General features: G+C 35.1%; 1 protein-coding gene across 2 annotated transcripts in view; it reads right to left on the bottom strand.

Moving 5' to 3' along the window:
- SOX5 (SRY-box transcription factor 5) overlaps positions 1-15,883 on the bottom strand; it is a 1,009,763-nt gene that overhangs the window by 66,105 nt on the left and 927,775 nt on the right. For both annotated transcript variants that reach the window (XM_055085506.1, XM_055085507.1), the window contains one exon: positions 8,266-8,412. In XM_055085506.1, coding sequence (XP_054941481.1) covers positions 8,266-8,412 — 147 coding nt within the window. The remainder of the gene's footprint in view (positions 1-8,265; positions 8,413-15,883) is intronic.

Below are 15,883 nucleotides of genomic sequence, written 5' to 3' on the forward strand. Positions count from 1 at the left end.
GGGGACATATGTATATGTATAACTGATTCACTTTGTTGTAAAGCAGAAGCTAACACACCATTGTAAAGCAATTACACTCCAATAAAGATGTTAAAAAAATAAAAATAATGCCACCTCATGGAGTGGTGGACTCCTGTCATTGCAGCAGACTAGGCAGAGGCAAAGTAACCTCATGACTGAGTTATTGTGTGTTGGACTGAATACTTTCTGCATTTCCTTCTTACTGAAGCTTCCATAATTCTATAAACAAAACACCCCATACAATTTGTTAAATAAATAAAACTTTTGAATACTTTCGGTTTTGAACTTGTCTGCCTTCAGCTTAGAAGGTTACATCATTTTTTTTGACTCAAATTTACATCTGTTTAATTACTGTATTATTATCTTTCTACTCTCTATTTTATAGTGTTTAAAAATATTAGTGGAATGCTTGGTTCTCTCTAGAGAAAAATCTATTGATAAAATTGAACAAATAAATATGCATATATTCTATTTCCCATCAATCTAAATAAGGCATTAATAATTTGCTGTCATGTAGAAAACAAATCTATACTTTTTGGGGCATCTCTGTTAAAGAGACTACTAAAATTCTTCCTATTTTTTGAATAGGAAAGAATGATTAAGCAGAAGGTATTCAAATGAATCAAATCTGAGGTTTAGAGGAGCCCTCCATGGTTTCACCTCTCAATTCTCTATTCAAACATTTCTAGTACAGGTCAAGGCTAAAGGGGTGAAAAGGGGTCGATAATCAATAGCTCAAATGAGGCACTGATCAATCATTTAGGATCGAAAAGAAAGGATTTTAATTGATTTGAAGAATGTTTTAGGAAGCCCAAATTATAAATGATTCCCTAAAAAGAAAAAATAACTACAGAAGTGCACTTTCGCTCTCTCAGTCTGATGTATTGATGACTTACATTTAGCCATGACGTATATTGACGTTGTACTAGACACCCCCCCCATACAGGGACATCCTTTCACATTGTTCTGTTTTTCTTCCCCACACTATTTAGGTTTTAACTGCCTGGTTTTAACATTAAAATGCTTCAACATTTAGCTTTTGGGAGAGTTAATCTGCATTGTGTAGGACCTATTTTAGTGGGCAACTTCCGCTTAAAAAATGTGATTCTGTGGATCTTCCTGTCTCTGTACATGCTCAACACCCTCTTGTCTCCCCCATGGTTTGCATTATTAAAAAGCTTTGACATGGCTCATCAGAGCTGGCTGCTGTGTTCCAAACAGGTTCCTGTCAAAACAAAATCAGTATACCCGGGAACACAGGCCAGGCCAGCTGAATTCAAAGGATATTACCTAAATCCCTCTGTAAATTTTGCCTTTAAAAAAAATGCCAACACTATAACTAGTCTGTCTCTTTATTTTATAATTTTTATTGTTTTTATGTTACAAATGCCCTCCCCCCCGCCGCCCCGCTTTCTGAGTCATAAGAATATATCACCAAATGACCTACTTGGACATTTAATACCACTGTGCTCAGAAAAGCCTCTGTTTAAGTACCTAGCTGTTTGAGATTCCTGTCAACTGAATACAAATGAAACGGAAAGGAGAAGGCTCGTCACAGGGGTTCTGCTGATAACACTTTGTTTAACATATTTCAGTTTAGCAACAAGGGGCCACAAAAAGAAAACTACTTTATTTAAAATGACAGGGCGACTATGTTATGCGCACTGTAACTATGTCCCACACAGGAAGTGGTGATAATGGTAATGGGCCACATTTACAGTTTAACTCTATGGGGTGATTCCTCTCAAATGAATTCACCTTGAGTATGACACATCCATATCACATCTCAAAGGCTCACAAAATTGTTATTTCATAGATATTGAAATACGGGGGGAAGGAGGGGTGTTCGATAGCTATTCAACAAAGCACGAAGCAGCTGTACGGAGCAAGGTGTTAGAGAGATTCTAGCATTTAATTGATATGCCAGACAGTGTTTAAAGCATAAGAATAGAAAATGGCCAATTTAAATGTGGTTATAATTAGCTGAGGCTAACATTCCGTTCTGTTCTGAAGTTTTAGGAGACATGAAATCTACAAAAGTACCAGGTCTAATAGTTTAGGGAGGGATCCGTGGTTTTATTTGCTCTTACATATGTAGATGAATGGAAGCGCCTCTTTGATTAGTGCTATTTAAGCACTGTGGATTACTTAGAAATACTATATTCGGAGACCAGATCTGACCCTGTGTAGTGAGTAATGATTATTTGAGATCTTGACCTGAAAAGCTCTAAAAATATGTCAAATAGTAGTATTCTAGGAATTTTTACATATTGGAAATCACATCTCTAGCAACTACTACTACTAAAAATTTTATATGGCCAGATAAAATGTGAAACTATTAACTGAAGTTATGATTATGTTGAGCAGTGCTTTCTGAATTTTTCATGATGGCACTCACTACGACTGTGGAGGCCTTAGTACTTCCTGGTCCATTTCAAACTTATGAAATCTCTTTGATGTCTTTTGCTTTATCTTGAAAGGATGTTTTTGTCAAATATTAAAAATAGTGTTTTTATAGTTAGCATGGTGGTGTTTTTTTTGGTTTTGTTTTTTTTTTTTTTTTTTTTTTTTTGCAGTACGCGGGCCTCTCACTGCTGTGGCCTCTCCCGTTGCGGGGCACAGGCTCCGGACGCGCAGTCTCAGCGGCCATGGCTCACGGGCCCAGCCGCTCCGCGGCATGTGGGATCCTCCCGGACCGGGGCACGAACCCGTGTGCCCTGAATCGGCAGGCGGGCTCTCAACCACTGCGCCACCAGGGAAGCCCCGTGGTGGTGGTTTGACTTGGTTGTGGTTAGGCTGTATGTGCACTTTTGTAGTGAGCCTTTCCCCCAACTGGCATTACAGAACACTGTCTCAAAGTTAGCAAAAAAGCTTCATTTCCTAAATCTCCTGTTAGAACTAATTTTCAGTTAAGATGAATCATGATTATCCTCTGATTTCTCATACTCCCAACATACAGTGCTAAGTAATCTTGTGTGTATATGTACCATAGTTTGTGACTTATAGTATTAAACTATAAAATTCTACCCTGTAGATCAGTGTGTACCGATAAAATGCTTACTTGCTAGCATGAAACTATGTGATTGGAACCATTATAGCAAAAAATAGATGCCTTAAGAGGAGTCATGGCACTCCTGACATTACTAACACAAGCACCTGGCTACCAATTCAGAAAAGATCTTCATTTCTGTGTCTGTGAAAGAGGATCAGATAAAACAATACAGTTCCACTTCTTGCTTCTGAATTTGAAACAATATGTATAAGGATATTGCCCCTGAAAGTATCTGATTGTGTCTGGTCAGCCGGCTAGGGCTTTTTCTGGCTTGTTGGAAAAATATTTGTTTTCCTTGTCCTAACTCCCAGGTGCTACTGCTGAGCAAATGGGAACATCACTGCCAGAAGTATTTGAAAAGAACAAAAAAAATTGATTTGGACAATCTATGTGCTCCTGTCATTGACAGAGACACAACTGCGACCAGGGGTATGACTAGGGTCAGAGCAAGGTTAAAAGAAAAGCACCCAGGAATTCTCTCTTGTCATCAGCTTTTCAATCTAACTACTCTTGGTTAGCTGCAGGCAATATATAAGTTTTCATCAAATACCAAGAGACGTTCCATAGTATTTACAAGTTGCACTTAAAATTTTCCCAAGAGGTGGCTACTTTTGCAACAGCCACCAGATGTGAAGTTCAGATGGTTAGCACATCTATGACATATGAGGATTTCCTGACAACATGGAAATTATAAGCTTATTCATTACCAACAATTGCATGAGTTGTATGTGAAACCAAGTAAAAATACTCCTCTTCCTAAGATAACTATTTTAAGGCTGATATTGATTCTGTTATTTTTAAAAGAAATAATTTATTCTTACCAAACTAATATTATCAAGAGATCAATTACTATAAGAAAAGAAAGGCTATCTAGTTTTTTTAAACGATTGCAGCAAACAATGCAGAAAACCATTAAAATAAAGAAATATGTGGTGCAAAAATGAAAGTCACTGAATAAATTGTGTCCATTCTGTGGCAGAAAGCTAAACTATAAACAAATCAATTTAAACATTTGTTAAGGAATATAAGCAGATTCAGAGCAGCAATATTGTCTATGAGATTCAAGGACCAATACTGCTAAACAAGACTTTAAATAATTTTCCTTAATATGAGAAATAGAATTATTTCTAAAATTTCCTTTAAACTTGATCTCTTGTACACATAAGTTCAAGATTTCATACGTTCAAAGTTTTTTTTTTTAATCAATATTTAGCTATAAACTCAGCTGTGAGGATACACATGAGCTAGGAGAATATCCCTGAAGAACTAAATATTAAAAAATTACTCCTGGAGTAGGATCCAGAGGGTAAAAAATTAAATAAGTGCTAAAGAGACAAGTGTACATGTATTAAGAAAGATGTTATGTAACACCTGAGAAATTTTAAAAACCTGCTGATAGCCTTAATTTTTCAACCTTTGGCAAAATATATTATAAAAAAAATTTCTTGTCTCTGTGCATAATATAATCAAGGCATAAAAAATAAGGAAAAGTTAAGCAATGACAATATGTCAGGCATTAATGAAAACAGTTCAAAACAGTAAGTTTAAAGACATAATTCAACCAGCAATGCTATCCAAGTTCTCCAATGCAGATTTTGAAGAGAGCAGATTTCTTTTTGTGTTTTCACGTTTATGGTACACACTTCCTGTCTGCAGTTTTTAGAGGGTCACTGTGAGTCCTCTAAAGGTTTCTTTATCATTTAATATTATAAATAATTATGTTCCTAAGTGGCAGTTCAAAGCTCAGTACAGCACTCGTACAACACCACGGGAAGATCAGGTGACCTTTCTACAATTCTCCTCTCTCTGGTGCTGAGGACAGACAAAGTGATATGTCTGTCATACGCCATTACCATTAGAACAGAATCTTGTTCTTTTATTACAACTGAACTCCGCCAGATTTCTCAGCAGGAATGCTAAGTGAAATCAATGTCTTGGATTTCCAGGCTGAGCTTGGAGGTCACAGCCACTCTATCATTTCTCAGCATTATCCTTTCTAGTGCACACACAACCCCCTCAAGCCTCCAACTGGCACACAGCAGATTGAAAACAGCATGCATCAGAGGACTCATGCTGTACAATTTTACAGTCTTTTGGAGCCCCTTCCCTTTGATTCCCCCCTTCCATTTTTTGCAAATTGCAAATAAGTTTTGTTTGTGTCCTTCTCTGGAGTTGTGAGTCAAAGGCAAATCTAGGAAGAAGGGCAGGCAAGAAAACCCAGAGAAAATGGTTGATTTTTGACAGCTGTCAATAAGATCATTTTCCTTACATCATCACCTAGATGTGGCTTATGATTCTATTTTTCTATTGAAAGTACAATAAAGGTACTTTCAACATAAATCATCAGTTTGGCTTACGCCAGGTAGGTAGGCAGATAACACAAAGCTAAATAAAATAATTCTATTGTATAGTAAGACAGACATGAAAATCCACCAAAACAACACAAAGAAAATGCCTCCAGGACAGTAAGAATTGATTGTTTCAAAATATATATATAATAATAAATGATAACAATGATATATAACTAAAATGCCTTGGTGAAGGCAAAATGTTCATTATACCATGTATAAATGTCAATTCCAGCCTCTAAGAAACTAAATTCATGTAGCGAAACGGGACCTCTTTATTTATTGTTGCTTGTATTTTTTTAGCTATGTTCTTCATTAAAATGACAACAGTAATATTTATTGGTCTGGCTATTTTTAACACATTAAACTTTACTGCTTAGCTAAAACACCAAGCACATTGAAGACATCTTTTCTGACAATAAGAATGGTGCTAGACAGTATGCTAGAGGACAATGACCAGAGAAAGGACATATTTTTATTAAATCGTGGCTGTTTCTTAAAAAGAGGCACTTTATTCTGGGTTAAACTTTTTATGTATTTTATAATAATTGTAGGTGGGAAAAAATACAACATCCATGGTTTTCTTAAACTTTATATGATAGAGAATTCATGAAGGCTAATTTTCCAAAAGTGAAATTTAGCGATAAACTATAAATATACTTTTAAAATTATGTATAATCATAGCTTATAGAAACACAATCCACTTTTTTACTAGTACTAAATAAATGGAGGTGTTTAAAACCATAGAATATGGCAGAATTCTAACATTACTGAAATAATCAATCTCTGCATCCACTCTGTGGAGTTCTATGAATGTCTGGAAGCATATAGCTCATAAAGCAATGTCCTAATCTTGGCCAACTTTCAGTCACTTTTACATTTGCCATGGTTACCTAAGAAAGTATTGTAGCAAGTGCTCAATAAACATTTGAATGGATGAATGAATGCATGAACAAATAAACAGATGCATAAATGGATGAGGCTGACTGACATCAAAAGCTTCATGATTATTTGAGTTAAGTCACTCGGGGAGAAGATATTAACGATAAAAAGTAATTCTAGGAACCAGGAAAAACCCATTAAGTCCTTTACAAGTGAACTATATACTATAAAATCATAAGATGAAACGTCCTAATGTAAAGCATCATTATAAAACATGATGTGAAATCACATTAATAAGTCATGGGAAAAAACCCAGAATGATACCTCACAGAGTTACTTGTGTGTGGCAATGACTATGCTGCTACAGCTATTTATTTTTCTCAGTGTTAGCCTGTACATGTAATACATTGAAACTGCTGGTCCATGGAGACACTAAAACATCACTGCTTTAAAATTTAATTATATTTAATAAATGTTATAATTATTACCAAGTTTAAAAAACATATGTTCTGCTGTGATCATGAAGAAAAGCAGACCAGGCCTTAGGTATACATCAAGCACAGAACATGCAAGGTCCATTACACAGCAGAAAGAGCTCTTAAAAGTGGCTTATGCATGTTTCCTAATATCACAGTAGTAAGTACAATGTTTTGCACTATATATTTGCACATGTTGCTGGTGAGGTCTAAGGTCCTTGTCCAGGTTCAGTTACAATTCCAAATGTATTTATCTCTTACTATATAAAAACAGACTTGGAGGTTTTGGGGAGATGGAGGCTGGAGGACACTTTCCCAACCCATCTCTTCTCTTTCCCAATTTCTACTCTGGATTAACACACTGACTGTGAAAAGCACCTGCCAGGGCACTAGGGAAGGAGTAAAAAAATTCTTGGATTGTTTTTTTCTTTTGCAATACTTTCTAATTTTTTTCCTCTGTGTATTTTTTCAACCGTTGTGACTACTCTTAGCCTATTACTCTTTAGACATTTCAACATGAATTCATGAAATGAAGAGCAGAAGCAATTTTCTAGGTAATTCAGCAAAGGACAAAACAGTATTATTTTGGGGGTAAATTAACTGTTATCAGTTTTCTACTTAATATTTTCTAATTGTTAGAAAATATGTGTGATTATTTCCCTGATTAACATCAGGAAAAATTATTTTATGGTTACTCTTTTTACTTTTTCCACAGAAAGTTTAATATATTCATATACTATCATCTAGGTAAGATCTTAAAAATCACAAAGAAATTCAAATTAATTTTTCTGCTTCTCTCTTCTTCTGAGCCAAGAAACAAATTACCTGAAACTCTCCTGATCCTTTTCTACATTCTCTCAGGAAATGTTTCCTTAGCTCTAAAAACAAAACTATTTCTAAACAGTCTTACTTTTAACACTAGTATTATCTTCCTATCTGTACATGATCATCTCATTGGCTGAATAATACATCGAAAATTATGTCTATACTATACCTCATAATAATAGTTACTGATATTTATATAAAACATTTTCTGTATGCACTAATCATACTCATATATTAAGGTCTATTTCAGTTGCCCCTTTGGGAAACTTTTCCCAGATCTCTCACTGAAGGTAATAATCTCTTTGTCCTAATATAACTTCCAATGCACTTTATCTGTAACTCCTTCTAAGACTTTGTATCGTAGAGGATGGGTATCTATTTTATAAGACTGTAAAATTCTTGATGACAGCACACCTATCTTACAAATATTTGTGTCACTCACATTTCCTACTATTAATGCATGTTTGTTGAATAAACGAGTGACTAAATGTATGTATGCAAATTTATAGGGACACCTTCCTTACTGATCCTACTAGACTATTATTTCCTTGGAGATCTAGAGTTTAGCCCAGTTGCTGGCACGTAATAGATATTCAATAAATACCACTGAATGAAAAGTACACTCTAAATGTCAAAACATGTATTTTCTTCAAAAGGGTACCTTGCTTTTGGGTGGTGGGCTGTTTGTGCTCTTGTCTGTGTGAATGCTGGTAGGAGATACAGCAGCACCAAGGTTGCCTTGGGGTATGCCTGGGAGCTTTCCTCCTGGAGATACCTGCATTGCAGCTAGCTGGGCAGCATATAACTGCTACAGAAGAAAGAGAGAGAGAGAGAGAGAGAGAGAGAGAGAGAGAAAGAGAGAGAGAGAGGGAGGGAGGGAGAGAGAAAAAAAAAGGACTGAGTAATAAAATAAATGCGCCTCTCAGAAAATACCTATAATAAGATGTGGTATTTTTCCAATTGGGTATTTTTGTTTGTGCCCTGGAATATTTAAAGAAAGACACTGTCACCTCAACTTTCATGACTTACTTCTCAGGGGAGAAATGACAGATACGACACATAAGGAATTTTAGTTTCAGTATATACAGGGACTGAAAACAAGTAACAGCCATCCGTATTTACTCTTTGCCAACATCAGTGGAGGAAAAGTATATCATACTATATGGTTAATACCTTTATTTTAACCATTTAAAAATTTACACGGTGTGTTACAAAAGAATGAAGCTTCATACACCAAGTAATTTTATTACTATCCGTATGGGTTCAAGCCCAGTATATTTCCTTTCTTTGACTTGCTGAAAAGGGCACCTGTAACAATTTTTTCTGATTATTAGCTGTGTAGAAATACAAAAAAGCCACTGGGAGGGAATGGAAGGGGACTATTTGAAGAACATTACCGGGTCAGTCTACCTCAGTTGATAAAAGTTAACTGGATGCTTGCCAGAATGCCACTTTACTTCATGATATATAAACACAGACAAACGAGATAATCTTGAGGATTAGGGTTTTAAGGAATACTATCTAAAGCACACACTCTTCGACTAAGTCATCACATAGTAATTCTTATTAAATAACCAATAAAAATTCTTCAACAAATCAATTTAATAAGGGAAAATTTTACTTGATGATGATAGCCATATCATGTAGTATCTTAAAACATGGAGGTTGCTTTAGATTCAAATAGTCATATCAAATGTTTAGATTAATACTCTTTCATCTCCATTTAGCAGTTTGTGAAAATCTGATTGAAAAAGCAATTATTTATATATACATATACAAATATTAATAAATAAATGTACAGACATACACACACATATATATGTGTGTATATATATTTAAAATACAACCCAATTTCTTATTTCTCATATGTCTTAAGATTTCATGGATGGCTTTTACTATGAAAGCTAGAACTTCCAAAATAAAAAGACTGATGTTAAAGATAAAAGCTCTCAAGGAAAAGTGCTGTGAAATAGTTCTCTGGATTATCTTGGTTTTTCTCTGAAAGGGAAATTTCAAAGGCTGAAACTGCTCAGGATAAGCCAGAGACTCTGATAAGTGGGGTCTCTCTATAAATGAAATAATGAAAACTGAAGACTGGCATTTATATACATGAAAATACATTTACATTTTTCAGAGTTTCTAGATGCTTTGTTCTAAATGAAAACAGGACATTAACATTATTTTTAAAATTATAGCTTATTGTTTTATGTCAACTAATGCAAGATACATTCCAGACAAAAGAAACACCAGAAGTATATTTATACTATCAGTAATGACTGTCCCACCCCCAAAATTTTTTTTGCATGCATTAGAATTATGTTATTTCTTACCCCAGTCAATCAGAAAGAATAAGATTTAATTCATAAGTCTTTAATAGATTACATCCAAAGTAAAAGGATATGATGTCAAATATGATGAGTGGGAGTGTACCATTGTCAAAGTATCAGAAATGATGCATTTCCCACACATGGGTTAAAAACCTGTGTCTTAAATTCTGCAATTCACAAAGTAATTTCTTCCATCATCATCCTGAACTGTTTATGAAGCCATTAAGAAAATAACCAATAACCCAGGATATCACTTTGCAAATTAAATTTTTTTCCAGTGTACTGAATTTTAAAATATATGTATTTTAATATACTGGCTGGATAACTATATTACATATTGTAAATTTCACATTGTACTGTATATTATATCCTTGTCTTTAAAAATGATTCCAGTGCCTATTATTCCTAGAAGGTAACAACACATATTTCTGGTTTAGTATACACAAAATATAAAATTGTTCCATAATTACTAATGATGACATGGGATATTTTAACCTCTGTAGCTAAAAGGAAAAATGTGAACAAAATAGTTATTCAAAATTTGAAACAAACAAACAAAAAAAAAATTTGAATTTGATTATTAAAAAATTATTTCAAAATATTGAAAAAATATTGACTATTTGTATTAATTAGATAATTAAATAGATGGACGAGTCACTCATAAAAGGTAATTAAATGTTTAAACATAAATCACTACAGATTCACAACTTCCAAAGAAGTATTAGAACTACTATTGAAAAGAGAACTATAGAGCTTCCCTGGTGGCGCAGTGGTTGCGAGTCCGCCTGCCGATGCAGGGGACACGGGTTCGTGCCCCGGTCCGGGAAGATCCCACATGCCGCGGAGCAGCTGGGCCCATGAGCCATGGCCGCGGAGCCTGTGCTCCGCAACGGGAGAGGCCACAGCAAACACTTTAATGAATTTAAATGTAGGAGATGGTGTATACTTGGAATTTAAAAAAATCATACATGTTCTTCCTTCATTCAAATAAATGCATTATTTTAACCTTTTAAATATGAAATTAAGGTTTACCTCAGTTAAATTATCCTAAAAAATTCCTTTGAGTAGAAAAGAAGATAAATTTGGAAAATACATGGGCCCATTTAAATACATAATTTTACTAGAACAGTATACTAGTAACTGGTATTTTTACAAAACACAGAGAGTTAAAGTAATTAATGATGAAAAAGTCATAATCTTATTACTCATTCATTATGGCTAACATTAAGTAGCACCTCATTCCCCCCCAATGTCGCATATCCCCTTCCTCATATTTGGCTTCCTCTATGCAAAGGGTCAATATATAGACCTACTTTTCCCCAACTGTGATTAACTTTCCACTATTTCCAGATCATTACATTTCCCACCACACACATCTGATCTTCCTAGTTTGCCAAGGTTTGGAAGTAGGAAAGATCTATTTTCAATACATTTTAATTTGTGTCAAATATATGTGTTCCTTAAATTTACATTATATTACAGAAGCATAAAAAGGCCTCAAGTCTCAGATAATCTAACATACTTTGGGTCTGCACAAGTAAAATAAACCAGGAATTTTAATACTGCTGGGACCTAATTTGGCCATTCACAAGTTAAAACAAATTTTCAGTAGATTTAAAGAAGCTGACAGTGGTTTTCATACCTGGTTATATATCAAGGGTAGGCAACTTAAAAACTAAATGCTGCTGAGACTTATTTTAATTCAACCTTTCAAAAAATTAAATCCATTTGTCTATCCATTAAGATGTGTGCTGACTCATAGTAAAACAAGAAAGTCTAGAGATGATTAGTATTTTATTTCATTTATTCAATGTTCTTAAAGCAGAATCAAGAATCATATAGGGATCTGTACTGAGGGAGGTCTATAATCTCAGAATCACTGGCTGACCTTGGTGAGAGGGAAGAGGCATGAAATTGGTGGGGACTGGAAAACCACCTGAAGTAACAAGCATCCTGTGAACTACAGAACTCATTTACGTATTATGTACATATATAATTATAGTCACTTGCAATTATATATAAATAAAAATGTTTAAACAAAAACCCGGCTCACATTTTTCTTTAAAGGATAGTAGAGAAAACCCAGAGTCAAATATAAGATGTATTATGATAAATGTACTTTTATGAAAAACAGTCAAGTTGTTCTTAACATCAGAAAGAAGTTGAGAGATCCTAAACATAAAAAGCTGAAGATTAAGGAGAACACTCAGGGCATGATGTTAACCAGACTAACAGAATAACACTTTTTTACCTTGAAGAATAATCTGACCCTTATCTTGAAACGGATATGTTAGGGGTTTGGTTTGATCTCCAAAACTCCCCAACCCCACAGAGCATTAGGTTTTCCATTCTTTATATTACTTAAAATATTGCATTCTCATTCCCTTTCCCTCCCCCCATCCCTACACCTACTTCAGACAATGATTTTTTTCTTTTTTAATGGAGACAATCACATACAATTAGGTTGGAATCTATTCATTGGTTACTTAGGGTCTTGGTGCTAATGTGCTCATAAGTATGTTTCTATATATCTATACATATGAGTAACTCTCACTTTTGTCTCAAACTGTTCCATAAAACTACATCTTTGTCTCTTCAGCATTTTAAGCTCCTTCAAGGACCATTTCTATTTTTAGAGGGACAGTTAAAAGGAAGGCAAACCACAATTCTAACCCCAGCTCTGAGCTAGTGACCTCGGGTGACCAATCTGAACCACAATTCCTTAATCTGCAAATTCAGGGATAAATAAAACTGACCTTGCATGGCTGCTGTGAGAAATACATCACATACTGTGCATAAAACACTCACTTGATCAATAAGTAACAGTTATAATTATTAATGGATTAATTATACCGAGTAAGAACTAGGTAATATTTATGTGCTAACCTCCTACTACAGACTCTGGACTGTGCTAGGTACAGTGGGGGACACAGAAAATGCATAAACATAGTTTCTTCCCTAAGTCAACACTGGTACACATGAAGTATTGAGAATATAAGTGTACTATATGTAACTATATGCCACTGTTAAAGGCATGACAAAAAAGGAAATGAATCAGTGCATTCTGATATACTTTCATTATAGAGGTGTAGCTAAGCTGAGCATAATAAAAGAGGTGGCATTCTGGAGGGAGCACAATCTAAAGCCAGGCACAGGAGCAGGAATGACCTGGCTGTTGCAAAGGGAATAGAGAGGATGCTGTGGAACAAGAGGTGAGAGAGTAGGTGGTAGACAGGACAGTGACCTAATTGAGCGCAAACCTTGGGAAGAACAAAACAGTACTGGGTGCAGGCTAAGTTCAACTTACAGAAAATGGTGAAATATAAGCAAAACAGTTTAAATTTAATATGTAGGCAAGAGAAAGCCACTGAATGTTTGAGAGCAATATATACGTTTTACGCTAAAACATATATATTGTTTTAGTTAAGATAAGATAAAGACAAGAGTAATATCAGTTATGAGGTTATCAAAATTTAGCAGCAGTAATTTGAATGATAGTTTGAGTTGAAGTAAGAGCTGTGAAAATGAAAAAGGAAAAAAAAAGATTCCATGATCTGAGTGAAGAGTGCTAACACACTGCACAACCGCTTAATATTGTTTTTGCTAAATTAATTGTTTAAAATTATTTTATAAGTAGGATCATTTTCTCCAAATGAAATTTCATATCAAACACTGATACATAGAAAAAAGAGGTGTACTATAACTATAAATGAATTTTACATATTTCAACATTTAATTAAATGAGACCAATGAGGTTGTTTTAACTATCCCAAGAATTTAAAGAGGTACAGGGCTGAAAGTTGAAGTCCTTTATCACATGTGGTGATCAAGAAAGCTCTCAGAAATAAGTAGTAGTCACTTCTAAACTCTCACCTAAGCAAACAAATATAGACCTAAATCTTCAAAAAGAACGTTACAGAGCTAAAAACTCCCTTGTTAATAGCATCTTGAAGTTCAAATATATGTACAGAAATGGGAGGTGATTTTTTTTTTAAGTGTAGTGACTGAAATCTGGCAATAAAAGTTAATATGTCTACAGTGTGTTAGCTGTTTTGATTAGAGATTTTAAAATGTGTGTGTTGTGGCTTATTATGATTTTAAAAGTTGATGTGTACTTCTAAAGCTTAAATCTAACCTGAGAGATTTATGTTAGATACGATATATATGAAAAGCATGTTTGTTTTTTTAAGGGCAGGGACAAGGAATAACATTTGTGAGGAAAAAATTCAGAAAGCAATTTCAAGGCTCCATAAGTGTTATCTTTACGGCTTAATTTCAGCTTCGTAATGTAACTTAAATGTGGAGTTTAAAGAGAAACTAATGTACTGAAGAAAATCTTTCAAAACATATCAGCATGTTTCATTGTGAATAAATTTGCTTTGCACATTATTTTTCATAATGTTTCTTCACAGAAAATTATCAGAGCAACTTGAGTTAAAACATGGACTTCTTGCTCTAATACTGTCAGCTCTTCTTTTTTGAGGTATTCGAGCATATTGCGTGAAAAACACAATAGGCCTTAAATTTGTTGGATTCCGGGGCAAAAGTGCAAATAGAAACTCACATGCTAAATATATAAAAATTTACAATTTACAAATCTAGCTAATGATGTGTTTAATAAAATATGGTTCATTTTCCCATCTGGACAAACACACCTTCAAAATAGCTGGGTGCAAATGAATACCAAAATGAGATACCACTTCACAATCCGTTAGGACAGCTATTATCAAAAAACCTGAACATAACAAATATTGGTGAGGATGTGGAGAAACTGGAACCTTTGAGCTTTTCTGCTGGGAATATAAAATGGTGTAACTACTTTTGGAAAACACTATGGCAATTCCTCAAAAAATGACACAGAATTACCATATGATCCAACAATCCCTCTTCTGGGTATATATTCCAAAAAATTGAAAGCAGGGCCTGGAACAGGTATTTGTACACCCATGTTCACAGCAGCATTAGTCACAATAGCCAAAAGGTGGAAGAGATCCAAGTGTCCATCAAGGGGGGAATGGATAAGCAAAGTGTGTCATATACATACAGTGGAACATTATTCAGCCTTAAAAAGTAAGGGAATTCTGACAACTGCTACTACATGGATGAACCTTGAAGACACTAGGCTAAGTGAAACAAGCCAATGATAAAAGACCGAATATTGTATGATTCCTCTTATATGATGCATCTAGGGTAGTCGTTTTTATAGAGACATAAAGAGCGGTTGTTCCCAGGAGCTGGGGGTCGGGTGGAGAGGCGGGAAGGGATGTAACTGCTTAATAGGTACAGAATTTCAATTTGGGGAGATGAAAAAGTTCTGGAGATGGATGCTGATGATGTTTGCACAACAATGTGAATGTACTTAATGCCAATGAACTGTACATTTAAAAATGGTTAAGATGGCAAATTCTATGTTATGCATATTTTCCCCTCCACACACAGAAATGATGTGGAGGGCAGATGTGAATTTCGATTCCTGCTCTCCTGGGTGTTTTAAGACTAGGCCCACAGCCTGGGCCCCTGCTCTTCTTTTTTTTTTTTTTTTTTTTTGTGGTACGCGGGCCTCTCACTGTCGTGGCCTCTCCTGTTGCGAAGCACAGGCTCCGGACGCGCAGGCTCAGCGGCCATGGCTCACGACCCTGCTCTTCTTACCCCCAGCTCCATTCAAGAGAAGATGAATGGTTTTGCCCTAGATGGGATACCTCTCTTGGCTGTGACTATCTTCTAAAGCGCTGCTAAGGTGGGGCCCAGCTGCAGCCCTGCTAGATAGGCGTCTTCAAGGAAGTTGCAAGAGAAAGTTGGAATGGAAAGATATTCCAGGTAAGTGAACATAACATGCAAAGTCATAAAGTTAACTTTTAAATCCACCAACAAAATATATTTAAGTATTTAAGGTTTTCCTATATACCGTAGAGGGAACTTTTAAGAGAAACTTTCCTCTTCCCTTTTTAAAAT

This window comes from Physeter macrocephalus, chromosome 6 (assembly GCF_002837175.3).
Source record: "Physeter macrocephalus isolate SW-GA chromosome 6, ASM283717v5, whole genome shotgun sequence".
NCBI classification, from domain to species: domain Eukaryota; kingdom Metazoa; phylum Chordata; class Mammalia; order Artiodactyla; family Physeteridae; genus Physeter; species Physeter macrocephalus.